Source organism: Nyctereutes procyonoides, unplaced genomic scaffold (assembly GCF_905146905.1).
Source record: "Nyctereutes procyonoides isolate TBG_1078 unplaced genomic scaffold, NYPRO_anot_genome, whole genome shotgun sequence".
Taxonomy (NCBI): Eukaryota; Metazoa; Chordata; class Mammalia; order Carnivora; family Canidae; genus Nyctereutes; species Nyctereutes procyonoides.
The window spans coordinates 43,999,948-44,027,028 of NW_026575131.1; the positions used below are offsets into that span (position 1 = coordinate 43,999,948).

Here is a 27,081-nt window from a genome sequence, read left to right on the forward strand (position 1 = left end):
TCCTGCAAATTATTTTACTTTGAATATATAGGAAAAGAAATCCACAAATGGGAAGCTATGTTCTATGGTTATGTCTTTTAAACAATGTTTTGTATTTACAAAAATTTTTTCCTGATTAAAAGCACCAGCTGAAGTTACAGGCTGCTAAAACCATAAGATATTACAAACCCATTAAAAGACATTATGTCGAACATACTTATTAAAAACCCTTAACAAAACAGAGACGATGCAATCAACAAATTCACCCACTGCACCAGGCAGCCCTTTTCTGATTTCTTTGCCAGTGTTCCCAATAAGTGGGGTGGGGAGTGCTTACCCCAGGGAGAGGACCCTCGTTTCACCCATGGATGGCTGCAAAGACCCAGCACAGGGGAGGCAGTGGTGTGTGTGTGCCAGGGAACCTAGTATCTCCTGGACCAGTCCCCCAGATCCACAGGCCCTAAGGACCCAAGGAGGTGGGAGGAACACACAAAAAGGCAGACCAGCTTTCAGTAATTTACCTGCCAACAGGGATCTCTCTGTTCCTCCCTTGCACACTGTACACTTAAAGGCTTGGAGTTTTTATTTATCTGTTTTATCTAAACAGTTAGGACACTGTAGAAGGTCTCCCTGGGGGCTCACTTTGCTGCCTGTCTTAAATTCTTATGATTGAGTGAGAAAACTGTGAGGCACTCCATTTGGACTCACAGGAAGGTACTTATGACAGCTTTATGTAACCAGAAGATGCTACGGTGAAGGGGAGGTTCAAAGCTTGCACATGCAGAAATGCATGTACACACAGTTTGGCTTCCATAAAGCTAGAGTGGAATATTAAATATAAAGTACTGAATTTTTAACTGTAAACATAAAAATTTATCCTTAACTTTACATGAACATAGATAACAGAGTGGTCACTAAAAGCACTTTAACATCAGGACAGATGTTAAGTTTTGAGGTTCTTATTTCAACTGTTCTACATAAAAAATGCCCTAGAAGCAAAGAAAGGCTTAAATAAATACGCAGAGACAAACATGATGTACAGCGTGATTGAAGTAATGAGGGTCTGGAGAGGTCAGACAGTGCAGGGTCTAGGCCAACAGGGGTAGCTTGTGGAAAGAGGGGAGCTCTGTCCCATGGATAGAGCGGAGAGCCTAGGGGATAGCCTTGACGGGAGAGGAAAACAGGACAGGACAGCTTGTGGTCACGTCACACCCTCCTCTTGTAGGCCTCACAAGCCCAGGGGTCAGCCAAGAAGGTGGCCCTGAGCTGCACCGGACAGTGCTAGGCTCTCCTGGGGGACCCAGGATGCCACACAGATGGTGGATCCTCTTAGGACAAGCCCTGGCCAGCCCATGCCTCCAATCAGCAGCTGACTGTGCACGCCTGTCGCTGGCCCCCTGTGGGCAGCAGGGGCCTGATGCTGGCCTGGTAGGGGCGGTGGCCCTGTGCAGGGAGGTCTGCTGACAGCCCTGCTTGTGGCTAAGGCACACTCAGGCCTCAGGGCCTGAGCAGCTGACCTGAGTGATCCCAGTGTTCCTTCTGTCAGACACTGAGGCTTTGAGAAGCAGCCCTCACAGTGCAAGGGTAACAAGATGCAAACTAACAAGCCACCCTGACTAGCAAGACCACTCACCACTCCTCTGTGAGGGGGACACTCCCAGGCACCGGGGGCTGGAGGAGGTGGCTACTTCAACTGCCCCCAATGCCACCATCACCACTGGGTTATCTCCCCAACTATCCAAGAGGAGCACAGAACCGAGCATGGTTGTCTGAGCCTGGCAGAGACTCCTGGGGTCAGCTTTAGCTCAGGAAGAGGTTTCAATGCTGTCCCAAGACCCAAGGAAGGTAGGTCTCCTCATCTTCCCTCCTGAGAGCAGTGTGAGGGGCCAGGGGAATTGCTGCCTGCTGGCCAGCTGAGCTCCAGGCATCTGCAAATGTCCTCTGCTGAGGAGGCTGCAGAGCTGCCAGGAAGCAAGCCCCTTTTTATTCAGGCACCCTGAGTTGGGCTGAGGAGGGTCCCCTCCCTTCTCCTTTGCTTCCAGCCCAGCAGAATGGACGCTGATGGGGGAAAACAGCTGGTGCAAAAATAGGAGTCTCAGCCCCCAGCTCCAGCTCTGTGAATCACCACACACGCACGCACACACATGCACACCCGTGTCTACAAGAATGTGCACCTCCATGGCTGGACACTGAATCCAGTCAAGGTGCAGATGTTTGGAAGCCGAGTTCCTGGGCCCCCCGGGTTCCTGACCAGAGGCGCTGGCTGTCAGATGGGGGGGGCGGGGGGGGACACTGGACAGAAAGGCAAGCTGGGAAAAGTGTTATGGTGGGATGTGCATTTTTGTCCCTGACATGCGCCATCACTTCTTCCCTCCAATTTTGAGGCAGAAACTGGCATTTTGCCTCTGGGCTCTGGAAGCTGCTATGAGCAGAGAAAACACTCGAGCCAGGCAGAGAGGCCCAGGTGATGGAAGTCATGTGGCAATGTACCAGCGGTACCACCCACCCTGGCAACTGGCACCCCACTCCCCGCCCAGACACGCTCCCTCGAAGGCGTGACTTAGACGTGGAAGCAGAACTGGCAATTCAAGTCCACTTTAAAGGATGGCTCTGGAAAGTTGGCTCCAATATCCCCACCTGCAAGCCTCAGCACTGGGGTCTTGTTATATGGTGGGAATGGCTGGCCAGCCCTTCCTGGGAGGGCTGAATTAGCCCTGCATACTCCCCAGGGACTTGGAAGCTCTGGAGACAGTCAGAAAAGAAGCCTGGGGACACCCACTCCAGCACACCTCCAAGGAAAGCTCAAGTGCTGTCTGGATGGAAGTAGGGGACACACTGGGCCCCATAGAGGCCCCAAGAAGCTGGACGGCTCCCTTCAGGAGCCTCACAGGAGGCTGGCCAGGCTTGTATTGGGTCCATTTTGAGCTTGGAACTGCACAGGGGGTGGGCCGTCCGTCCACTGTAGAGGGGAGAGAATACATAGGTGAGGTCTTTCCTAGGAAGGAGCAGAGATGAGGTGAGCTATGTGTTTTGTCCTGGACTATTGTTCTCTTTGGGCAGATTGCTCAGCCAGGGCCCTATCCTCCACACCTGAGTCAGCGGGGCCCCTGGGAAGCACCATATATCACCCACTTGGGTGACTGATGCCGTCACCCACATATGAGGGGGCCCTTGAGGCTAGGCTGAGTTAGGGATTGCTGGAAACATGCAGGGAGATGCTGGCCAAGCATGTACTTCCCTTCTTAGGGAACATACCCCCTGGGGGCTGCAGGCCAAGGGAGAAGGCCCTGAGAAGTCAACTGGCACTTTCATTTTGCCTCCCCAAACCCAGTGCCTATACCGTGATGAGGTTGTGTTCAGGGAGACTGCAGGCTTCAATATGGTCCTGGAGCAGCTGCTGGGAGAAGTTCTGGTGCATCTGGGCAGCTTCGTGGGCATCCATGGCATTCCCGCAGGCCTTGTTCAAGTCTAAGGGTGGGACACATGCATAGGATGGATCTACCTTGCCCTGCCCCACATCCTCCTCTTGGGCGTCGGTAGAGCCCTAAGGTCAAACCCCATTCTACCAGTGAGTTCTTGTGTATCTGGCATGTCACCTGTCCTGAGCCCTGTCTCAGGGTCAGTGAAGCCCACCTGCCAAAAGCCCTCACATATGCCCTCCTGAGCTCCTGAGTCACATGGAGGTGGGGAAGCAGTGTGGCCCAGGGAACAGATATAAGGGTCGGTTGGGCAGTGAAAACCCTCAGGGCTCCCTGTGGACACTGGCCCTCTTGGGGAGGTGCTGGCCAACCATCAGGCATACAGGAACTCACTAGAGCAGGGCGCCTAATACCCCACTCCTGAGGCAGAAAGACTGAATGGGCCCACAAAGCCCACTGCAGCCTGCCCTCTGCCTCCTTCCCAGAGCCCTGGGTAAGTCTCTGGATTTTAGTAGCACAATCTATAAATGGGGGTGCAGCAGTAACAACACTGATGCTTGCTGAGAGCCTACCCAGAGTATCCTGGCCAGTACTGTCTGACAGGGACAACTGCTATTCAGGGAGAAGGCAACCAAGGGTGAGGGCTAGGGCTCACAGCCTAATTCTTCACCCAGACTCCAAGAAACAGCCTTGTGGAAAGAGTGATCCGATCCTGTGTTGAGCTGATGTCATGAATAAGCCTAGTGCCCACTGCCCCTAAACAGGTCCTGCTGTGGAGCTTGAGCAGATGCTAGAATTGGAACTGTGGTGTGTTGAGGCCCAGTCTGAGCACAAGCTAATAAGGGCTTACCCAAGATCTTTTAGACTTGGGCTCCCAGCAGCCCTGATCTCTGGGAAGGGCTGGTTATTGCACTCACCTCTCAGCAGGGCTGAGGACCACAGCTGCACTGACATGTCTGGGATCTTGCTGGCCAGTTGCATGGCAGGCACCACCATGTTGTTACTCTCCTGTTGACCGAGAGCAGCCAGGGAAGGGAGTGGGGGCTGGGGCGAGCAGCGGGGAAAGCCTAGGACCTACCCGCCACACCCACCCCAGGCTGTGCCCTCCTCCTGCTGCCTGGATTGCTCCTACTTCTACTTCAGAGCCCATCTCAAATGACCTCCTTTGATGTACTCTTCAACTACCTCAGGAGAAAAGAAACTGCCCCCACTCTTCAGCTCTGCATGCACCTCCTCATCAGGGTACCACTGCCTATTAGTTTACTTGCCTTTGTCTCTAACTAGAGCAAAAGGCACTGGTGGTAGTCAGCTCTGGACTCCGATTAGCTGATTAGAAATGCACATTCAGAGGTCCCAGGGTCTGGGAGGAGGAAACAGTCTGCCCTGGTGGGAGTGATGAGGGCTGAATGCATAGAGGAAGAGGAAGGGAGGTTTCTCTTCTACATATGAACTCATTCTTGTGGGAGGTTACCTGTCATATGGGGCTGTGGGACACCAAGGCATGGTAATTCTCCAACACGGACTATGTGACTGCACAACTCTGCTCCCATCGATATCTAGGATGTGCTGAGGGCGGGTGCAGGGCCATAAACACCCATCCCGGACCCCATAATGATTGGCAGCATTGCTCTGACCCCATTCAACCTAGGGACAACAAGCTTTGCTGGCCTGAATGCTGGATTCAAGGTGACATGGGGGAACTCCCTACATAGCAGCCCCTGGCAGGTACTTGCCATGTGGCTAAGAGATTTACAAACCATCAAAACCAACTCCTGAGGCCTAGCTTCAACACAGACAGGATTATGTGAAGACAGGATTATGTGAAGACACAAAAGCCAATGACTTCACACTGTCTCATGGCTGGCACATCAAAGATGAGCTCCAGGTATGTCTCAAAGCTTTTCAAGATTGAATAAAGTCCTTCCAAGACCCCAGAGTGCCAACAGAACACGAAAAAACTCTTCTCCCCTAGGCCTGGGTTTGGGCATCTGTTTGGAAACTGCCAGAAGGAGTATATATCAAGTATATTCATAATATGAAGCTCCTGGTTCTCCTAAGCAGGCTGCCCCATGCCAGCTTGTGGCCCCACAGAATTTGGTATGAAGATGTGTAATTCTCAAAGGTATCCTGTGTAAGGCTGCTCACAAACTCATGATGCCTGTGGACATTCCAGGCTGGCAGGCTGAGGGCAGACTGTCTCCCTCAGACCTGGAGCTGCTTGAGGCCAGGCTTAGGTCTGAGGGCTCCTGGGGGCTCCATGTCACTCCACACAGGCCCAGACACGCAGGGAGCAGTGGAGGTTCCTAAATAAGCTCTGTAAGATATCCCGGGATCGCCCCAAATATGAACCAGAACCGCAGCTGAAAAGCTGCTTTGTTTACCCTGTCCCATTCAAAGTGGCTTCTGCAGACTTTTAGACAAATGAGAGCCAGTGAAGTCTGGTTCTAAGCCTGGGTCTGCAATTTGGGGGCTCTGTGACCTTAATTTCCCCAGCTGGAAAACAAGGTAATGACATCCACCACATGGAGACATGAGGTAGGCAGCCCACCCTCAGTAGGCCCTCACGTTGAGCTCCTGGTTCTCATCTGACCCTAGACACACAGCAAGGCCACTGTTCTCATGTGTGCTCAGAGGTTGACGAATAGGGTGACAGGATATTCTAATAGGAGCAGAGCTGCACTCTGAAGGGAGAACCCAAAGCTCGTCTTCCTTTAGGGGTGGTGGCTCCCCAATGTTTATGCCATTGACACCAGGATGTGAACTTCAAGGCCCGCTGACCAAAGCAAACGCCTGTCATGTTTGTAGGCAGGGGGATATGCCCAGGTCGGTAAAAATGCTCATTCTTAGGGAGCCTGAGGGTATGATCAGATAAAATTCTATGGGCCAAGACATATACTAAAGTGAGGCTGGCTAAACTATGAAGCGGATATTGCTTCAAAATTCTTGCTGCTACTGAAGAAAACTCACCCAGTGGTGCAGAGAAAGACAAGGTATCAAATTATGGAATAGCCTGAAAAACAAAATCTATGTGTAGGCAGAGATAGGTATTGGAAAGAGACAGAAGACATGAAATCATCTTCTCCTTTGTTTCTCACCCTTTCTATGATAAACATATCATATTACATAATATGAACAAATGCTATCTTAAAAAAAAAAAAAAGGCCTCAAGAGGTTGAGAGATAAAAGCAGGCAAGCAGGTAAGAGCACACCCCAGGTTCCCCATCTGACTTGGGAGTTGGATGATCTCACTGGGGCCACCCCAGGGGGCCATTCTAGGTAAGGGTGAAGACATGGGGTGCCCTGAGGATGACATTGTGTGCTGGGCAGAATGGAGCCCAAGGGATTTAACTGGGAGGACACACCTCTCTGCCCCTGGATATTAACATACAGAAAGGGGAACTTGCCATCAGCCCTGGCAGCTCTGGACAGCCTGTGGGACTCTGTCTGACCACTGCCTGCAGCCGGCACTGGGTCCATCTGCCACAGAGACCCACCCTCCAGGGATCCAAAGCTCCCCTAGCCCTGCCCTCCAAGCCTATGTGAGCCATGGTGCCCCTGCCTTCCCTGAGCCTCACAGAGCAGTGGCGAATGGGGAGGTTACTGAGATAAGATCACCGAGGGCACAGGACGCAAAGTGCTACTAGATGGTAGTCCGTAAGCACCATCTCAGCCCAGCCCTGGACACTCACTCTGTGGTTCCCCAACACATAGAAGATGTGGCCCAGGAGCACAAGGGAGCAGGCCGTGAGCCGGTTCAGGTCCTCTGCGTTGGACATCTTCAGAGTTTCTCGAAGAAATCGCCTATGTGAGAACAGATGGTGAAGGCCCATCAGGATGCCTTATTGGTAGGAAGAGGCTGCGGCCACCTCAAGGCCCTGAGCAGAGGCCCACCTGTCTTGGTGACAGAAGCCCTGGGCACACGCTGTCACACAGCAAAAACCACCTGGATGGCTAGCCCAGGAGGTGCCAGGTAAGGGGCAACCCGTCCTCTCCCCATACTCACTTGGCCTCATTGTAGCGTCCCTGGAAGAAGGAGAAGAGCCCGCGCACGTAGAAAGCTGCAGCTCGCAGGCAGTGTGAGCTGACAGGAGAGACAGCAGAATACTTTCGTGGGGTTTTTGCGAGTGCAGCAGGTTTATAGGCAGGGAGGGAGGGGCAAGAGGCATCGGGTACATAGGGCAGTTGGGTCCCACCAGCACTGGCACCACCCCAGGAACACAGAAAATATAAGACAGTAGGTCAATGGGGCACTCAGCACTCGGGTCACCTACCTAACAGGAAAGCTGTGGTCTGGATTGATCCTCTCCAACAAACTATATAGCTGTGGCAGAAATAACAGTTAGGATCATTTTGCATTTTGAAACAGGAAAAAATTCAGCCTCAAATATGCCACTAAATTGACTAGGGCTGCTTGCACCTTCCCAACCCAACCTAAGAGCATCGTGCTCTCAACCCAAATCTCATGCCTGAGTAACCCAGAAAGAGTGGGGTCAGAACCTCCAAGGATAGGTGAAGACACTCCAGAAGACTGCACAAAGCTGTTTACCTCCTCACCCTCCTATCTGATGGGAATCACAGCCTCCAATGTAAAGAGTTGGGGTTGGGTCAACTCTCAGCCTTCCCCACATCAAACGAGGAGGACTGGGTGATCAGGGCAGCAGCTCAGTCTCAGCTTTTATATGCTCAGAAGAGTCCAATATGGTAGAGCAAGGTGGTAAGACCAGCCCACATGGGTCTTGTGGGTTGGGGGTGGGGTTTATCGGGAGGTACAGGGATCCTGGGAGGCTCTGATAGGCAGCCATGTGACCCATGCTCTAGGTCTCCTCTGGCTGACAAGGAGGGAAGGATAGAGGACATGGTTGAAGTGAGCTGAAGCTGCTCCCAGGGTCTCCTATAGCACCTCCAGGAGGCAGATGCTGGGAGGATAAAGACACAGGGAAGCCAGCTCCCCAACTGTGAAGCCATGACCCCCTGAATATAACCCACAGAGTTCACTCCTGGCCCTTTGATAACCCTGCCCATTACTTCCTAACCGCTGAAGGGCTTTCTGCTCCCTAGAGCCCAAAACATCCAAACCCAGAAGCTGGGAGGTCAGCTAACTTTTTCATAGACTAAAGATAAAACGAAAGCCATGGAAATGAAAAAATAACTAAATCTCAGATTTGGAGGCAGGAGGCCAGGATTGGGAGAAGGTAATTCTAGGGCTGAGGGGGGATCCCAGGGCTGAAGGGAATTTCAGGGTTGAGGGTTGCAGGGGGAACCTGGTGTGAGGGCACTTGTCCTATAACGACAAGCCCTGGGAGCCCTTTACCCCTTTAAAGGCTGGGTCATTAGGACAATCCAGGAGCACAGTGCAAATGGCTGCCTGAGCTGCTGCTCCTCAGAAGTGAACATGAGGCCTCACTGACACTCTAGAACAGACAGGTTGGGGTAGAAGAAACTGGATCTTTTTTTTCTGTACGATTTAATAAAGCTTGGCTCGCTCTTAACACAGAGAAGTGTTATTTAGCTCGGGAATGTTCCTCTCCTAGACCTGTCTGCCCCTGCATGCCTGCAACTCTGGGTGGGACAGTGCCACTTATTGGAGGGTGAAACTCTGGGGCTGCTGAGATTTGCTGTGCCCAGGAGAACTCCAACCCCACTGCCCCCGAATAAGAGTTGAAAAGATACCAAACATGAAGCATGTCACCTACTACCTCTTGGTGTCTATTTCCTTCCCGTATATACACACTCGCCAGATTGGTCACGATGAAGGCCCACAACTCCTGGTGGTTGGTGAGCTAGAACAGGACACATTGCCATTAGAAGGCCATGCCAGGCACAGCCATATCACACTGGGGCCACTCAGTGGCACTGGGGCTAATCCGGAATCATTTTAGTCCTTTCATTGCAGACAGACCCCCTTGCCTGCCTCCTGAATTCCAGGAGCATAGAGCTGTTATTTCTCTTCACTCTATAACCATCATCCACGTTAGGAGAAACTTAGGAAACAGAAAAAAAGAAAATCAGCCACCCCCGATCCTGCCCTGAGAACACACTGCACTGTAGTCTATTTTCTGCCTGTTTCTCGGGACTAAGACCCAGATAGTCCCTCTCTCCACACCACACCAGTGACCCCTTGGACGCCAGTGTGGGCTGACACAGCAGAGGCATGTGCTAATCCTGGGGAGGATACCACCAGGAGGGTAACTCAGGCTGTCAGACACCAGAGATGCTGCTGATGACTGGTAGCAGACGGACCGCTGTCCTCAGCTCTTCTTGGAAAATAAGAATGGTGGAGAGAGGGGTCAATCTGAGTAGCCTGAGCACTACCCAAATCCTGCTTCCCAACAGGGCTGAGTGAGCACAGCTGTTGGGAGGCTGAGGCTGCCTTGGAAATGCAGCCCCCACCCACAGGACTCCAGCGTGCACTGAGGGGGCCCAGGTCTCCTGAAGTGAGCAAACAGCTCTGGTTTGTTTGCTGTAGGACCACAGGAAAAGCATGTGTTTGGGGCCACGTGGGGTTCGAGTGTGTATCCTGGCTGCACCACTTCCCACATGGCCTGTAGGAGTGCTGTGTGGACTCCCCTGAGGCACACACCATCAAAACAGCAGCAGCCCCTTGTGGGACGTTAAGATGTGGAGGGAGGGGCTGAGAGAACTTCATAGGGCCATGGAATAACTGCAGGTAACAGGGCAGCTGTGTGAGGGTGTCCTGGTACCACTGCAGCTGGCAGAGTAAGTTGCCTAAGGCCCAGAGGAGTGGGCATGGATGGAAAGGCTGAGAAGGCCATGGGGGGTGGGCACCTGGTCCACTCTTCACTATTCACATTTCTCCCAGGGCCTGCTGTGACCCTGTTTGAGGCGAGGACATCGCCCCAGCAGACCTCCTTCATGACCCCCAGAGCAACCAGGCTGCCACAGGATGAGAACAGACCCTGCTTTGTGTCCCAGGACTTGCCACAGGGGTGGCTCCAGGGAGCCCCTGACCCCTGCCAAGTGACTCCGCATCTTCAGCTCTGACCAGAGCCAAAACCAACCTGGCAGGCTATCAGGTAGGCTGGGTGGGAATCAGGAGTGAAAGAGGCCGAATAGGCTGTGGTACCAGTGGGCACTGGGCTCTCCCTGATGGCTGCCCTCCAGTTGTCCCATCCCATGCTGGCCAAAAGCCTCCCTGCCCACAGCTGTCCCTGTCATACTGTTTTGTCAGTACTAGCCTTGCCCCATCCGAATAGCACTGGACCTGCCCGGGAAAGTCCCGGGTAAATGGCATGTTACTGTCACAGCCGGTGGCAGGCTGAGTGCTGCAGTCGCCCACGGAGCACAGTTTTGTGCAGAGGTTGTCCTCATCACAGACCACGCCCGACTCCTGAGAAGAACCGCCCGCCCCTTGGAGCGAGGGCCGGCACCTTACCCGCAGGGCTGTGGTGAACTGGGCTTCTGCATTGTCCATGCAGTTGACAGAGACACAGTACAGGCCCTGGAAGAAGAAGGTGTCAAGGGTCTGAAGCCATGCAGTTTGCCCAGGACTGCACAACTAAACCCAAACAGGCCTGATGAGTGACTGCTGAGCCAGCTACATCTGAGCTTTACTCCAGCAAAGGGGCAGAAAAATGGCATGCTTAATTACCCCCTCCTCCCGGGACCCAACCCAACTCAGACTTAAGATGCTTATCGGAATAAAGCCCGCTAGAAATATTCTGGATCCTGCCTGGGGCAGCGGTCATGGGATTAGTCACTGGAAGGGGGCCGGGGGCAGGCGGCCTGTGTACTCACCAGCAGCGTGTGCAGCTGTGCCGCGTGGTTGGAGAAGAGCCGGGGGGACTGCTGGCACAGCTGGCAGACCTGGGAGATCTGCCAGGAAAGAGCATGTTCAACATCACAAGGCCTCTAACATGGGACCTGGAGTCCCAGCAGCATCTGGGAGACCCCAATGCCGACAGGTATGCCCACATCCTACCTTCCTGGGGCACAAAGTCCCAGCAAATATGTCTGTCATGAGGGACAAGTGCAGCCCTGACCTCCTTGAGGACGACCCTCGTCTCCCATCTCATCCTCCCTTTCGAACATGTGTCTTAGACACACAGCACCTTCATCCTACTCTGGGCCCCTAACCCCTCTCCAGAAGGTAAACATTAAGAGATTATGGATTGGCCAGAGTGCTAGGATCACCATCAGGGGACCCCAAATCCTCAGATTCCATGTTCCTTGGGCATGCAAACTTTTAGGGAAAGTACCACTGATTTCTGTATCATATTCTCTGATCAGTTATGTCCACCAGGATCACCAACTAACAAAGCATAGTGAAATGACAAAGTTGGATATTCTGCTGACATACACCAGGCAAATTTACATTCTCCCATGTGACAACTTGAAACCCGGCCGACCCCAACAGCTTTCCCACCCATGTGTGTGGCCTCTGGCATCATTACCTCCTGTAGTGCAGTGGCCTTGTGTCCTGTGACAAGCCTACACATGATGATATGTTCAAGTAGGATCACTTGGAAGGAGGACAGGATAGGGCTGCAGTCAAGCACTGGGGGTGAGAGGTGGGGGTGAGTACTCAAAGTGTAGTTAGAGAAGAGACTCTGGGAGACTGACACAGAGCCTCCTCGGGACTGCATCCTCCCACCTCCCACCACGTCAGTCCCTTGGCTAGCCAGGTCTAAGCCCATTTCCTTTCCTGGGCACTTGCTTAGCACTAGCTCTGTCATCTCATTTGGTGTCCACTGCACCCTAGAGTGAGGGGGTTCATCTCCCTATCCAGGTGGAGAGATAGGCTCAGAGCCAGATTTTAGTGTTAGAACACCAGAGTGTTCTAAGAGTAATAAATCCCTGGAGAGACAGATTTGCCTCCCATCCTCACTCCACTGTGACCCAAGGGAGTGCTCCAGAGCACTCTGGACACAGTGGATTATAGAAGTGTTGCACTAGCCCAGGAGAGTGAAACTGTGCAACAGGTCTCAGGCAGCAATGAAGGAACTCAGCTCTTGGCTTCCCTGAGAGGTTGTCTTCACACTGGAGCCAGATGGTACCCACACCCCTTTCCCAGCTCATATGGAGGGAAAGAAGCACCATCACTGTGGGCTTTGGTTCTCTGGGTCTGAAGGTTCCTCTCCCAACAGCACTAATGAGGGTATAGGAAGGAGATGAACAGTTTAACAGGGATGCTGAGCCAGCCAGGGACACATGTGGCTCTGGGGTCCTCCTAATCAAAGTGTCTTGGTCCTACAGGAGGGATTAGTTGGGCATCCAGGAAAAACCCATGACCTCCAGAAGACCTGCTACTGGTCAGGGAGATCGGATTTCTGATCTCAGCCTCACCAAGAGTGATTCACGTCACAACACTGAGAATAGAAAGCAAAAGCAGCCACTGTCTTTTTCAACTGAGCACGCTGTCTCAACAGGCCCTGGTTGGGACCCACCAACCCTCACATTCGTCTTGAGCAATGGGGAGGGTTGGGGGGGCGAGGGGGTGCGTGCTGGGCGGCAGAGATAGCACAAGACCCCCTGCTAGCCAGGGATCAAGGATCAAGTCTAAGCCTGGCCTGCTCTGCTCCGATCTCAGATTGCACCTATCTTCCAAATGGGTTAACAAGACCCACGGGGCAGGGACTCATGGTGACTGCTCAGCACTGCTGTCCTTCCAGGTTCTTCAGGCCAGTACAAGAGGTGGCACTCAGGCCAGCCACCAGGGGGCGCTGTGGCTATGCAACCTGCTAAGTAGAGCCTGGTCCAGCCCTAGAGACTTACTCTTGAGCTTCTCCAGCTGCATGAGGGCTTTGTCTGTGTATTTCTGTGCTTTCTCCAGGTAGCCGGCCTGCATGGAGTGCATCACGGTCACCTGGCGACAAGACCAGACAGCAGTGGTCACTGTGACCCTCTTCTCACCCCCTTAGCCACCCTGGACCCAGTTCCCCAGAGACTCACCAGGTAGACGAGTACACACATGTGCTCCTTGGGCAGCCAGTGGAAGAGGTCGGCAGGGTTGCTGGGCAGGATCTCATCATCATGCAGCGTGGAGATGGTCTGGATGCATTGCTGTAGCTGCTTCAGGCACGGCTTCACGCTCTTCACCTGGAGTGGGCCAGTAGCACTACACAACTGAGGGCCTGCCTGCTCCCACCATGTGCCAGCCCTCTTAGGTGCCTGTCCAGCCACTTCTCAGCCCCTTCCTCCCAGGAACCCCTGCTATGCTTATCACTGCAGGATGCCCACCCCCAGATTGGTCAGCCAGCTTTCAGGGAACAGGACAGGGCCAAGTAGGTCATCTGTAGGATTGAAGCTTGGCCACAACTCAGTTTTGGGCCCCCATACCAAGGCCTGAGAGAAGCCTGTTCAAAGACTCTGCTCAAGCCACATTTTTACTTTCCTTTAGTAACCCCAGGAAGGAAAGGTAGGGCTGGGGCAGCTGGTTATCCTAAGGGGTGGGAAATGGCTCCCTGGGAGTCCTTCAGGCATCAGGGTTTATATAGACTGGCCTCTGTTGTGGTAAGCCCTATCCCAATGTCCCCCATAGGCTATTTCTATCGCTATCAGCACCCCATGAAAGTCTGCTCTATAATCCTATGTGTTATGTGTAGTGCTTGGCCCAACAGGTAAAGCTGGGTGCAGGTGGGGGAAAAGAAGAAGCCCCTTACCAATGGGACACCAACTCGGCACTTTCTGGGGCCTTCATTGCCACTAAGCTCTACCTGTGGCCTTCTAGCACACCAGAGAGGTGTGCACCAGAGTGGCACCAGAGAGGTCCCGCCTTTGGTTGGTCACTGGGACAGGGTGGGGTAAGATGGATGGAGAGAAGATGTTCACCCATGCAGATGCAGCTGCTCCCCAACCACACGAGAATTACAGTCTACTCTCAGATACAGCTGATCCTGTCAGTCCCTTCTCAAATTCCTTAAAGCTGTCATCAGCTGGGGGGGTGGTAGACAGACACTGCTGGGGTACCTGTTGTGTGCCAGGCACCATGCCAGAATCCTCAGTTTATTCTCATGGATTCCACATACTGCCTTCAACCACCATGCGCCAAGTGGGTGTGTGTGCCACCCTTCCTTCTGCCATAATGCTAGGAATAGGAAACCCCCATTCTCAGAGTGCCTTCTGCCCACGGGTCCAAAGCACTAGTGCCAGACTGTGACCAGGTGTGTAGGAGAAAGTGAGCCCCCGATGAGAGACATGTTGTGTGGCTAGTGACAAGAGGCCACCACAGAGCTGATGTCTTGGCCTAATGCCCATGCACAGCCTGCTCACTCCCCATCAGCCCTCATGTGGGAGGCACTACGTACCTGCCCGGCATCCAAGTAATGAGTCACCTGAAGCACCAGGAAGAAGACGCGCAGAGACTCCTTCTGGATGGGGTTCCCTTGCCAGTTCTCAACTATCTGTCCACAGAGGGTCAGCAGCGGGTGCACTTCCTGTAACTTGCGCTCCATCAGCAGCAGCTGGGGAGGGAGGCGCAGATGCTGGGAGCCCCTCTGGGTGCCTGGGTCTGGGCCCATCCAGGGCACCACACAGAGAGGGCACAAAACCAACCCAAGGCTGCTGCTTCTTTAGCACAAATCCGACAACCTGGAGTCTGAGTGTCACTTCTGAACCGAGCAGGGGCACCAGGGCCTCACCCTTGCTATAGCCTGCTGTGTATGAGGTCTGGGCCCCCAAGGGGCTACACTATGGCAAGTAAATGGAGCCTGGCCTCGCCTCCTCCACACCAGCCCCACTCCACCCAGTCTTAACTTACCATTCCTTTGCTGAGCAGGAACAGTGCCCTGGAAAAGAGAGGGTGAGTCAGTCTGTGAGGCTTTGGCATCTCCTGGGATGACCGTACCACCCCAAAGTTCATGGGGACCTAATGTGCAGCAATCCCCGGTGGTCTGTTTTATTTATTTGTAACGCTTATTCTACTTCATCCTGTTTGATATTCCTCTATTTTTTTTTTTGCTTGGTTTAGATGTTCATGAGGCTCAAAAACCTCATGATAAACAGGTGCTCAGAAAGCATGTAGGAGCAGAGTATGGAATGCAAGTATGCCACAATTCCACCTTGGCTGACAGTAGAGAGGGGTTCTGCGTCAGTGGATGGCACTGGGCAGGGGATGAGCACACAGGCTCACCCCAAGGTGCCCTAGCATGCTGGCGGGAGGCAGGGGCAGCTGCTTTCAAGAATCCCAGCCCATAGGCCCCTAGTTTATTCAACATCAAAATTTCTGTCTCACCAGTGTTGGCAGAATCAAGTAGGTGCCATTCTCCCCATTTTGTAGGTTGGGAGACTGAGGTGGGGGGGTCAGTCACACAGAAAAACAGATGTCTATGTTCCAGGATACCACGCCATTCCCTGTTGTTACCTCATGGCAGGCAGACCCTAGAGTCTACCTGCCCATTGTCCGGCCATCAAAATCTAAAGGCTGGGAACTTTGTATTAAGGTTCCCACAGTGTCACACACGTTATCACCCTAGGTCAGAGGTTCTGGGCCAAGTGACCTGCAGCTACTGTGCCCTGATGGAGCCCACCCAGGCCGTCTGTCTACAGCAGCACAGAAGCCTGGTCAGGAGACACTCCTGAGTGAATATGTATAGTGTTCAGCTGTCCCTGTGCTCTGTAGAGCCTAAGTATCACCACAAACCCAGGGACAGCTATAGCACAAAGGGGGCCAGTGTGTGTGACAGCTGCCCTCTCAGGGTGGCCAAGGGTCCAGGACAGCTTTAGGAGAGCCAAGCGCTCCTATGGGCACTTTCAAGTCTAGAGTTCAGAGAAGAGAGTTGGGGACAGTTTTTTTCCAACAACTCCATGGCCTAAGATCACTCCCCATGAAAGGGAACTTTACAAAACCCTAATGCATACAACAGAATAAAAGCCCCATTGCCTGGTGCCTGTCTACTGCAAAGCTCTTTAAGGGGAAAAAAGAGACAGACTGGAGGCCTTCACAGAGGGTACATAATGAAGCACCAGTGGCCTCTGACACCAGAGCACCAGTCTCCAGACTGCGGTCTAAGCAGTTCTGTGGGTAACACGAACATATGTCCCCTCTTTTATACAAAGGCCCACTTACTCTGTCTCCTGTTGTACATCCAAGCCCTCCTCAATGCACCCTGAGCAGGGACACTGGAGTTGCCCATAGGCACTGCCAAGCAGACCCTCTGGGAGCACTGTTCTTGCATCTGTGGGGACCAGCCCAGCACATCATACGAGTACTTTTCATTTTAAGAGATACTAGATTCATGCTAGCACTGAGAATACAGGCTGCGCTCCCCTGGTCAGTCAATTCTCCCCTCCCAACTTCATGAATCAATAGGGCAAGAGATGTCTCGAGTTGCCTTAATCTGCATGTTTTTTACTATATGCAAAAGTGATCCTCGTTTCAGGCCAGAATGCCAATGCTTTTTATTGTCCAGAACAAGACAGCCAAGCCATTTCCAAGTAAGAGGGAGAGGGGTGTGGACAGAGGTGCCTACCGTGTGTACTCAGATCCCACAACTCTGGCATACTCGGCCCCTACACCCAGGAGGTCGCAGGCTGACACCAGGTCCTTCTCAAGTGTATGCAGTTGCTAAAGAGGAGAGAACAATGACACTTGCTTTACATTACATAGTAACTGACCTTAGTGCTCTGCTGGTAGCTTAAAAGTGAACATTCCCCACATACCAACAAAATTGTCTCAGGGTCAGTTTTGAGCTACATCAACTAAATTATCTCATCACGTTAATTGCTTTGAGTATAGAACTCCTCCTGGTCTACAGCATACTTTGTTTAAGCTTCCTGGCTCACACAGACAGCAGTTAACAGGCACAGACCCCCAAGATTTTGTGAGTGTGTCATGTGCTTTGCAGATCATCTTTGGGGGCTAGTCACTAGGGAGGCAGCCAGGGATAAGTGTCCACAGCTGTTTCAAACAGAAAAGCCTTAATAGGTTCAAAGGAAGATATACTTGCAGGGCCTTGGTCAGGAGCTTGGGCTCCTGCATGCACGCAGCACCCACCAAACACAGGTGACTTACAGTTTGGCTGCATAGGCAGGTGACAGAGCTATCATGGAGGGTGGGCAAGGGCAGCCTGGTAGGCAGGCTGGTTCTGAGACAGGAGAGACTGGAGGCCAGCCAATGAAGGGGAGGTAGAGCCCAGAAAAAAAGAGGTATGCCTCACAGTAGAGCCTACCCATCCTCCTGACCCCTAGTTGGCAGGCCTCTCCACTGCAGTCAGAAGGCCCAGCCTGAGAAAGCCCACCACCACTGGAGTAGTCTCAGAGCACAGAGACCACCTATGTCTGGGGAACTGAAGGGAGGCCAGGTGGGGGACTTTCATGGAGTCTAGGCTTGACTCAGCCACTCACTGCCTGATAGGGAGTCAGTCCCTTGGAATCTCAGCTCAGCTTTTACAAAACACAGTGGGCCACTAGCTAGAAATGTTCCCCAAATTTAAATGAACACAGGTCAAAGGAAGCACCAGAAGGGAAGAGAACAGGAAGACAAGGCCCTGTGTCGGTCCCTATGGGGATGAACACTCCCACCATCACCCTGGGTGCTGATGGGGGAGTGGGGGAGTGTCCTGCTGAGGACAGAGGCTAGTTAGCAGGTAAAAGCAACATCCCTACGTCCCCACCCATTCAGTGCAGCAGCCTGAGGAGAGCCTGTGTGTCCTGGAGTTTGTTATTTGTACTTGGGCGGGTCTGCCCCAAGGTCACGGCTCCTGCAGAGCACCCATGTTTCTTGGCTAGGCCCAGTACTCACAGCAAGCTGGAAGAGCAGGCGGCAGTGCCAGTATGGAGTCTGCTGTGAGATCTGGATTGCTTTCCGCAGCAGTGGCTTTGCTGCGTCTACAGAATTCTGAAAGGAAACAGTCAAGTTTGGGGAGGAAAAAACAAGCCGGCAAGCAAGCTGGATTCCTTATGTAGCAGCTGTGGCACCAGAAGGCCACTCCTGTTCATGCTCACCAAAGGAATTGTGAATTGCCAATTTACTTTATTAAAAGAAGAAAAGACTTTATTGGACTCACTCATTGGCTGGGAAGTTTTTGCATTGCTCTTAAAATAACTCCTCACTGAACTAAACTGAAAAGTAGCTTTAGTCCAAAATCCTGAACAGTCAAGTTAGACAAATTGCCATCTTTCCTGTTCTGCAACCAGAGAGGGGGGCCAGGGATGTGAACCATGCACACCTTGCTACTCAGGGAGCCTCATGTGTGGCTGCTTAAAGGAGGGAAAGGTGATTTCCAGCTATGCCTGAGATAAGAAACCAAGAAGGCATACAGATTTGTTAGGAACAAGGAAACCTAGGAATAAGGCTATTTTCCAATAGTCTTTGGTAGAAAGATTTTGCTGGCTTTCATTAGCAAGTGATGACCCATGGATGCTCTATGCACAGTATAGGAAGTAAAAAAGTAATGGAAAGCATTAAAAGCAAAGGCAGTCCACTTCCAGGCCCCAGTTTGCCACTGTGCCTTTGCTATATAGGGAGAGTGACTCTGCTTTCAGAAACCTTCACGTGTTCTTACCTCTTGACAGTATAACTCGGACAAAAGACTTGCTGCTTCAAATTTAACATCTTCAAACTGTTGGATCTAATAACATCCAGTTAAGGAAGGAAAGACACGGCAAAGAGGTCAGTTTCAAAGGCCACAACTTGGGGTTCTTACATTGCAGAGGCTGGCAGAACTGGAACATCCCCGCCTGCTCTGAAACTTCAAGTTCACCTACTCCTCTAGCAATCCCCATGGTTGGTGCCAGCTGGGTGTAGAGCTAGATGACAGGGTACAAAGAGAAACATGGCATCCTGGGAGAGGATGTTGGTCTGTAGGGGTAGCCACATTGAAGAAGGGATTCTTCAGGTGAGGCAAAGCCTACATCTTTGTGGAATGCTTCATGGGAGGATTCTAATTTACAGTACAATCTTGGTGGGTGGTTTTTTTTAAATGGAGCTTTCCTTAAAAGGAATGGTACCAACAAGAAAAGGATACTTGCTGTGATATCAACCACTGAAAAGAGAAAGAAAAAAGGATTAATTTTCAGCTAAATACTTGGTGCCTACTTGCTGGTTCTACTTTGGGGTTTACACAGATTGTCCTGTCACCAAAAGCTGCAGGTGTTCAGTTAAGTGGGAAGGTGGCCTGCTTGGCCTGAAAAGGCAGGCTTACCTTCTCTGAAATCCCACAACCAGAGTGCAGCTGAGGGAGAGAAAATGAGTACCTGCTCCCCTATGGACAGGAGTCTTCTATCTTGTCAGCCCCCAAGTCAGATTCAGAGCCCCTTCCTACCATAGCAGAGACACTCCAGAAGGAAGTGTGCTGAAAGCTCCTGTGTACCACTCACTGCAGTACACAGATAGTTGGAAAAAAACATCATACAAGGAATCAATTACAACTGGAGAGTGGGTCTGGAGGTGTCAGTCCTTCCTGGAAGAAATGACATTTAAAAGATGCTTGGGAGGCACCTGAGTGGCTCAGTGGATGGAGTGTCTGCTTTTGGCTCAGGTCGTGACCCCAAGGTCCTGGGATTGAGCTCCACATTGGGCTCCTGGCTAGGTGGGAGCCTGCTCCTCCCTCCTGCTTGTGCTCTCTCTTAAATAAATAAATAAATAAATAAATAAATAAATAAATAAATAAGCTTGAAAATGAGCAAAGTTAGCCTGAAAGTGGAAGAAGGAGTGCTCCAGGAAGGAGTGGTATGTACAAACATGGCCAGGGGGTAGCAAGGATGGTTCTAAGACCTGAGCTCACTGTCCTACCCTCTGCTGGGATGCACACCAGCACAGGGTTCAAATGACATGCTCCTCCCTGGGGACTGCTGTGCCCTGCAGCTCCATGTTCCAACAGGAGGTGGCGGTCAGGATGTGTGTGGGCAAGTCCACTACATGAAAGACACCAACCATGCTGTCAGACCACCTAGGACCCAAGCATACACCAGATGCTGTTCTTGTCAACCCACTCATCCTACAGACATTCACAGAGCCTTGCCAATTGCTGGCAGAAAGATTCAGAGCAAAACGGAAGACCCTGACTCACCATGCTCTGTGGGAGAACAGTGTGTGGGAGGGGATGATGCCTGGGGTTGAGCCCTGAAGGGTGAGGTGTCTCTAAGCAAAATGAAGTGTAAGGTGCTCTGGGTAGAGAAGAGCCCAGGAAAAAGGCAGAGGCCCGGGAAGCTTAGGCTGGAAGGCCCAATGATCTCTGGACCATTCGTGTGGCAGCACTGCCTATGAATGAGAATGCCCCAACATCATTCCTGGAGCCTTTCCCAGTCAGAAGCATAAAACAGAAGCACCCAATCAGATCTGGGTTTTAAGAATACCTAAAGGCAGTAAAGGGAATGTGAAAGGAGGAAGAGGGCCCATAGAGTTGCTGGTCTTCGGGCTAGAGATGCCTCTGGGCCAAGGGTGAATGGTGGCCCAGGAAGTCAGAGGCAGGGAAAAGACTCACGGCCTGCAAAACACAAGTAGGCCAGGAGGGGGCACTGTGGGAGAGGCAGAGAGAAACAGAGACCACAAGTTCCAGCACCACTGGGCTCCTGACACACATTCATGTGCACACACACAGGGCCCAGGCAAAAGGCACTCTGCAGCCAGCCTGAGTGTCCCCTCTCAAGGACCCCCTTGCAGCAGGGACAAGAGGGGCTCAGGGTCCTCACGGGGTGGAGCCAGCTTCAACCACACAGGTGATGTCAATGCAACTGGTAAATACAGAAGTCAGAGTGTGCTTTCTACAGAAACCACTACTCTCCACAGGGACGGTCAGGGCAGTGAGAGAAGCTCCTGAAGGCTTCCAGTTGGAAGGAGATGGGAAACCAGGGGAGGAAACTGTGTGACTGGGGACATGGTTGGGCCAGGAGTTGTGCAGGAGTGGTCCCATGTCAGGGCGAGTCAGTCACTTTCCCAACACTGTCAGTCAAACAACTGCCAGACAAACATAAGACTTCACTTCTGAATCTTGCAACATAAATTCACAAACCAGAAACATAGACACATCAGAAAATACACCTTACAATTAAATATATAGAATACCTTATCTAATGGTGCTACTTTATTCAAAGTTGCTAACTGACCTATATGTTTTACTATGCAACACTAAAAAATAGGTATTAGGGACGCCTAGGTGGCTCAGTGGTTGAGTGTCTGCCTTCAGTTCAGGGCATGATCCCAGGGTCTGGGGATTGAGTCCCTCATTGGGCTCCCTGTGGGGAGCCTGCTTCTTCCTCTGCCTATGTCTCTGCCTCTTTCTCTCTCTCTCTCATGAATAAATAAATAAAATCTTTAAAAAATAAAAATAAGTAAAAAATAGTTTTTGTCTCCTTCCTTACAATAGGAAAGAAGCCAAAGCAAGAGATCTCACTGCTGGGCAACCTGCAGGTGTGGGACAGGGATATAAATTACCAGAAGTCCCTGGGGCTAACTTGGGACTCTCAGGGAAAGTAAGGGTCACCACAGGGCCAGCACAAGCCATGAAGGGTGGATAGGCTTGAAAGAGCACATCTCTCATGCCTGGAAGATTCCATCCAGGGCTGACGGTGTTTCAAGATTTCTTATTACCTCAGAATCAAAATAACCCGTTCTTTTTTTTTTAGATCGGCTTTTAAATCATCAAAATGTGTAAAAATAGTTATGGACTGCAACTCCTTTCGGATATAAGCACAGTACTTAAGAGCCAGCCTGCCTCCTTCTGCTGTGTGACCTTGACTATGAGAAACCCCGTCAACACTGTCATTAGCAAGTTGGAAGTGGTCTCTATCTCATGGGTTTGTTGAGGATTCAATGAGATAGTGTCTCTGAGAAGACCACATGCAGAGCCTGGCATGTAGAAGGTGACAACAATACTTGAGTGATTTCTAAGCAGGAACAGGAAGAAATCAGGGGTTGGAGGGGAGGCAGCAGGACAAGTTGGTGGAACCGTGAAAGGATGGTTCCTAGACAGATTTCACATCCTGAAGTCAGAGGAGGCTCCGAGAGTGAGAGTGAAGAAAATAGAAATGAAGACAGGAGGAAGCACAGATCACTCTTCCATGAAGATGCTTAATGCCAAACTCTGAAAATACAGCTTTTGCACAAGGTTTTGCTCCCAGCGATGGGATATGCAATTTGGCAGGACACGATGCTGAAGGATAAAAGATCTACTCCAGCCATGCCTGTTGATGAAAGGCTGAGAACTAAGCCCTTTGGGGCCTGAAGAAGAGAAAGGGAAGCATTTAATCACTTGCTGAGAAGGTAAACCAGATATTCTCAGGGTAAACCTGGAAGCAGAATTAACAAGCATCTAGATGGCACAGTTTGGAGCTGCTAAGTCAGGGAGCAAAACTACCATTAAAGAGCATCTCCATTCCAAACCCAAAGAGTAAGCAAACGTGGCACTGACACGAATAACACAGTGAGAAGAAACCAGTGTATAAAGAAAGACTACCTGGGTAATAAAAAATAATGAACAATTCATTGTAGAGAAGTAGCATTTATTCCTCTCTAGCTTTCAAATCAGCGATGCTTAAGGTGATGATGCATTTTCTAGGCCAAGGGATAAAAAGAAACATGATCAAAAGTTTAGTTAATGGGGGGCAACCCTGGTGGCTTAGCGGTTTAGCGCTGCCTTCAGCCCGGGGTGTGATCCTGGAGACCTGGGATCAAGTCCCACGTCAGGCTCCCTGCATGGAGCCTGCTTCCTCCCCGCCCCCCCCCCCCTGCCATTTCTAACAAATAAGTAAAAAATCTTAAAAAAAAAAAGTTTAGTTAATGGGGTATAGATACACAACTAAGTACAGACACGCAGATTCTCTTGATTCCACAGAGGATGTGCAAATGACTAAAATGGAACTGTCTGCTGGAAAGACAGCATGAAAATAAGGCAAGAAAAGACTGAAAATGCACACAAGAGCAGGTGTGTAGCAAGAGGAAAGCCAAGGTGAAAATGAAATGAAAAGGAACACAATATCAAAGAATCTGCAGAAAACAGCTACACAAATTCTCTAGCCAAGAGATTTCTGAGTAAAGCAACATCTCTTCTAATCCTGAACTATTTACTCCAGGAGTTGAGCAGCCAAGAATCCTAATGACACACACACACCACTGCTAAAACCATAATCTAAAAGGGGGAGACTCTCAGGTGAAGTGTTCAGTCATGTGCCACAATAGCTACAGGAGTTGCTGAGCAGATCGAGGGGAATGAAGAAGCCAGCAGATGATTCAAGGGCTTGCAAGGGCCAAAGAGACCAACAGATGTGACCTCAGAGAAAGCTGTTGAGCAAAGGGAGAAACATCCTCCATACCTCTGATGGAAACACTGAACACATGATTCTTTCAAAGTTGATAGAATGGATGAAGTTGGTGGGTAAGCAGATAATACCTTCCTTCTACAAAGTTTACAAATGCAGTTGAGGCAATGAGACACTGATGGGAAGCAAAAACAGGGTAATCTAACTTTATATTAAAAAAAAATTGATTACCAAGGAGGTTGGGGGTTTCTCAGAGAGAAAACAGAAGAGATGGTTAAGAAGGAAACCAAATGTGGTGGTAAGTGAGGAGACCCATTGAAAGTTTTACCTGAAGCACTCAAAAGTTACAGAAAATTAGTTCAGAAAACAGCATGAGGAATGATCAAGGAGAAAACAGTCACAAAATGTCTATCCCTCTGTGTCTCTCATGAATAAATAAAATCTTTAAAAAAATGCTTTTTGATATTCTGGGTTGACTCCCTAAAAAGAAATGGAAACCTATTTGGCCATTTGCTCTTCAGGACTAGAAACAAACCACTTCTAAAAGAAGAACATATTATAATTTTTTTGTTGTTGTTGAGCCAATCTGGGAAAGGAACAAATAGAAGTTGACAGCAGCCTGAGTGGGGGAAAAAAATCACAGGACTCACAAAGAACGAAGATTAAAGAAACATGCTTGTGTTGCAACACAACAGGAGATTACATACAATTGCAGAAGAAAACAGCATGGAGAAAAGCACTTCAACTGAAAACTGGACAAATTCCCAGCTAGGGATGCAACTGACAGGAAGGAAGGGATTTCCAAGTACAATGTCAGTGTGAGCTAAAGAGGGGACCTTGTGGCTGTGTGGAAAACCCCATAAGATTCAGGGCTCTGTAAAATCAAGAGAAGGCACTTCACAAGCATAATGGTTTAAATTATGGATCTAGAAGCCCAGCGGCTCCAAGGAAGCAATCTGAGGCATGGCTGCTTCCCCTCCACAGCACTGGGTGGGCAAAATGTGACAATATATACAACTATGAACCACTGCTCAAAAAAAAAAAAAAAAAAAAAAAAGGACTGAATGACCCCCCAAGACAAGGGAAGGGGGTGGCAAGATTTGTTGTTAATTCAGAGAGGGGAGGGATCCCTGGGTGGCGCAGTGGTTTAGCGCCGGTCTTTGGCCCAGGGCGCGATCCTGGAGACCCGGGATCGAATCCCACGTCGGGCTCCCGGTGCATGGAGCCTGCTTCTCCCTCTGCCTGTGTCTCTGCCTCTCTCTCTCTCTCTGTGTGACTATCATAAATAAATAAAAATTTAAAAAAAAATTCAGAGAGGGGAGAGCTTCAGGACCCCAATTCACTGAAAGCATTGGGCCACGAGGCCTGAGCCGTCAGTCTCCAACATGCCCACACCCAGGGAAGTCTGGGGCTCCATTTGATCTCAGCCTCATCACTGCCCAGGAGAGACCTTACACCAACTGGTCACAGCTCAGGCATCTCTTCGGATTAACCTGACATCCTGAGTCGTTCTCCAGGTTTGCTTTCCCCATCCCATTCATGCTTGCTCAAATGTCACTCCTACAGATAGACTTTCCTCACTACGTCTGCCAAAAAAAAGCTCCCCATCAACTCCCATCTCTTCACCTTGGATCTTATTTTCCATGGTTCTTCTATCATTGCCTAACCTTTTACTACACATTTAATGTTTGTCTCCTTCACACAAAAAACATAAGCTCATGTTGACAGGGACTATTTTAGTCATCACTGATCTACGGCACCTAGAATAGAGCTTGGCACCTGGTGTGAACTGAATAAATATCTGCTGAATGAAGAGAAGAAAAAAAACTTCATAAAAACCATAATGACTTATTGTCTAGGCACTGAAGTTGCCGATCCTGAGCCCAAATTTGAGACAGTTTTGTTAATAATTTGATGTGTAGCTTTGGGCAAATCACTTCATCTCTCTAGACCCATACTGCCTCACTCCTAAAACAAGGAAGGTGATCAAGCAAAGACTAAAGTCCCCTTCCAACTCTTTACACTCTTTGATATTCTCCCAAAGGTAATTCATGACTAGACATAGGTGGGCTGGGATTTACCTCAGATGAATACACTTTAAAAACTTAAGTTGATTTTTTTTTTTTTAAAGAAATCTCTTTTAAGCCAAGTAAGGCCAGGTAAATGGCAAATGGAGGCCTGGTCTGACAGGAGCACAGCGTTGCTATGACAAGAAACAATGCCAAAGCCAGAAGGGGCACAATGACAGCCACTTTCCCACATTCTTTGAAGCACCAAAATCCTACAAGCCAAGATAGGGGGGTGAGGTCTCTCTTCTGAAGGGGATAGACTAACGCACGGTGGGAGAAAGAGAAGTCACCATGGATACAAAGAGAGCAAGAGCTTGGAGATCCCTCCCATCCCACCCCACCCCACGGTAGAAAATGGTTCTGGAACATAGGCCCCCCTCAGTTCTGCCTTACAGGACTTTAATTTCTTTTCTCTGAGCCTCTGCCTCCCATCTATGACACCTTGCATTAGGGATAGAGGCACAATACCCTCCAGACACTTATCAGACTTCCAGGTCCAGGGAGAGGATGCTTCCTAGGTTGCCTGAGAGACCAAACTTAAGATTTTCAAGGGATGCCTGGACTGTCACCTTGGCCCTGCCCTATCCTGAGTCACTTCAGGAGGGAGCGTTCAGGCTGATGCTCACGGGGCTGAGCCCTGAAGTGCTCGAAGCTGCAGGACCCACTGCCCGATCTGGTGGCCTTCCCATAGGCACCATCAGATGATACTCTCCTGAAATCCTGGAGAATCTGGGAACCCTACTGCTCCTGATAAGAGACAACTCTCCAATACCCTGAGCGGGGTCCTGGGGCCCTGCCTGTCACTAGGGACGCTAAGTAAGGTACAGAGAGAGGCCCTGGGGTCCCCTGAGAGGCTGGCGGCTTCGGGGTCCTGCTGCTCGTGCGGAAGTCGCGCCCCAGGTACCCGAAGAGGGGCCAGACGGCCCCTGCCCGCTGGGGTCGCAGTCCGTCAGCCCAGGCCCCGGAAAGAGCCCGTGCCTCCTCCCTCGCGGCCGGGTCCGCGCTCACCGCCTTCTCCAGGTGGCTGCGCGCCTGTTCGCTGTTCTTGGTGTGGTGGTAGAGCACGGAACCGAGCTGTAAGTGCGTGCGGGCCTCGATGCGCTGCGGCGGCTTGAAGGGGAACACGGCCTGCAAGCAGTGCACACACAGGCGGATCTTGGGCGGGCTGGAAGTGCGGAAGTGCTCAGCGAAGCCCAGAAGCGCCAGGTACCACGACTCGGCCGCCTCAGCCTGCGCTGCCTGGGCCGCCGCCGCCTGGGCCGCCGCCGCCGCTTGAGCCGCCATTTTGGCCTCCACAACAACAAGCCGCCGCCACAGGGAGGCGGAAGCAGGCGCGCGGGGCGGGGCTGGGCCCTTCTCACACCTCTCGCGAGAGCTCCTGCATAGAGCATTCTGGAATATGTAGTTCGTCTTTGGAGCGGCTGCGGTTCCGGGGCAGTGTGCGAAAAGTCGATGCCCTT

At 51.0% G+C, this 27,081-nt stretch overlaps 1 protein-coding gene across 2 annotated transcripts; it reads right to left on the reverse strand.

Annotated features, from left to right (window-relative positions):
* On the reverse strand, positions 1–26,935 carry MAU2 (MAU2 sister chromatid cohesion factor). 2 transcript variants are annotated; one of them, XM_055343221.1, is made up of 19 exons: positions 26,630–26,935; positions 19,322–19,339; positions 18,860–18,925; positions 18,097–18,192; positions 16,826–16,920; positions 15,115–15,142; positions 14,663–14,818; positions 13,308–13,454; positions 13,131–13,221; positions 11,810–11,913; positions 11,154–11,231; positions 10,792–10,857; positions 9,095–9,178; positions 7,670–7,719; positions 7,402–7,479; positions 7,088–7,199; positions 4,316–4,406; positions 3,320–3,447; positions 1–2,938 (listed from the first exon to the last, which is right to left on the reverse strand). In XM_055343221.1, exons 1-19 carry the CDS (start codon positions 26,903–26,905, stop codon positions 2,864–2,866), a joined length of 1,839 nt encoding a protein of 612 aa, XP_055199196.1. In that variant the 5' UTR covers positions 26,906–26,935; the 3' UTR covers positions 1–2,863. The 2 variants fall into 2 exon arrangements, with proteins under 2 accessions (XP_055199196.1, XP_055199195.1); XM_055343220.1 differs by having other exon boundaries at positions 9,092–9,178.
* Positions 26,936–27,081: the final 146 nt, after the last annotated feature.

What these genes read in the sequence shown, in the direction of transcription:
- MAU2 (XM_055343220.1), bottom strand. Translation starts at nt 26,905, where the DNA reads ATGGCGGCTCAAGCGGCGGCGGCGGCCCAGGCGGCGGCGGCCCAGGCA. An exon ending in GTGGGATCTGAGTACACACG is followed by an intron (nt 15,143 to 16,825) that starts GTAGGCACCTCT and finishes TCTCTTTTCCAG; the next exon opens with GGCACTGTTCCTGCTCAGCA. An exon ending in CACAGCTGCACACGCTGCTG is followed by an intron (nt 10,858 to 11,153) that starts GTGAGTACACAG and finishes TTCTTCTTCCAG; the next exon opens with GGCCTGTACTGTGTCTCTGT.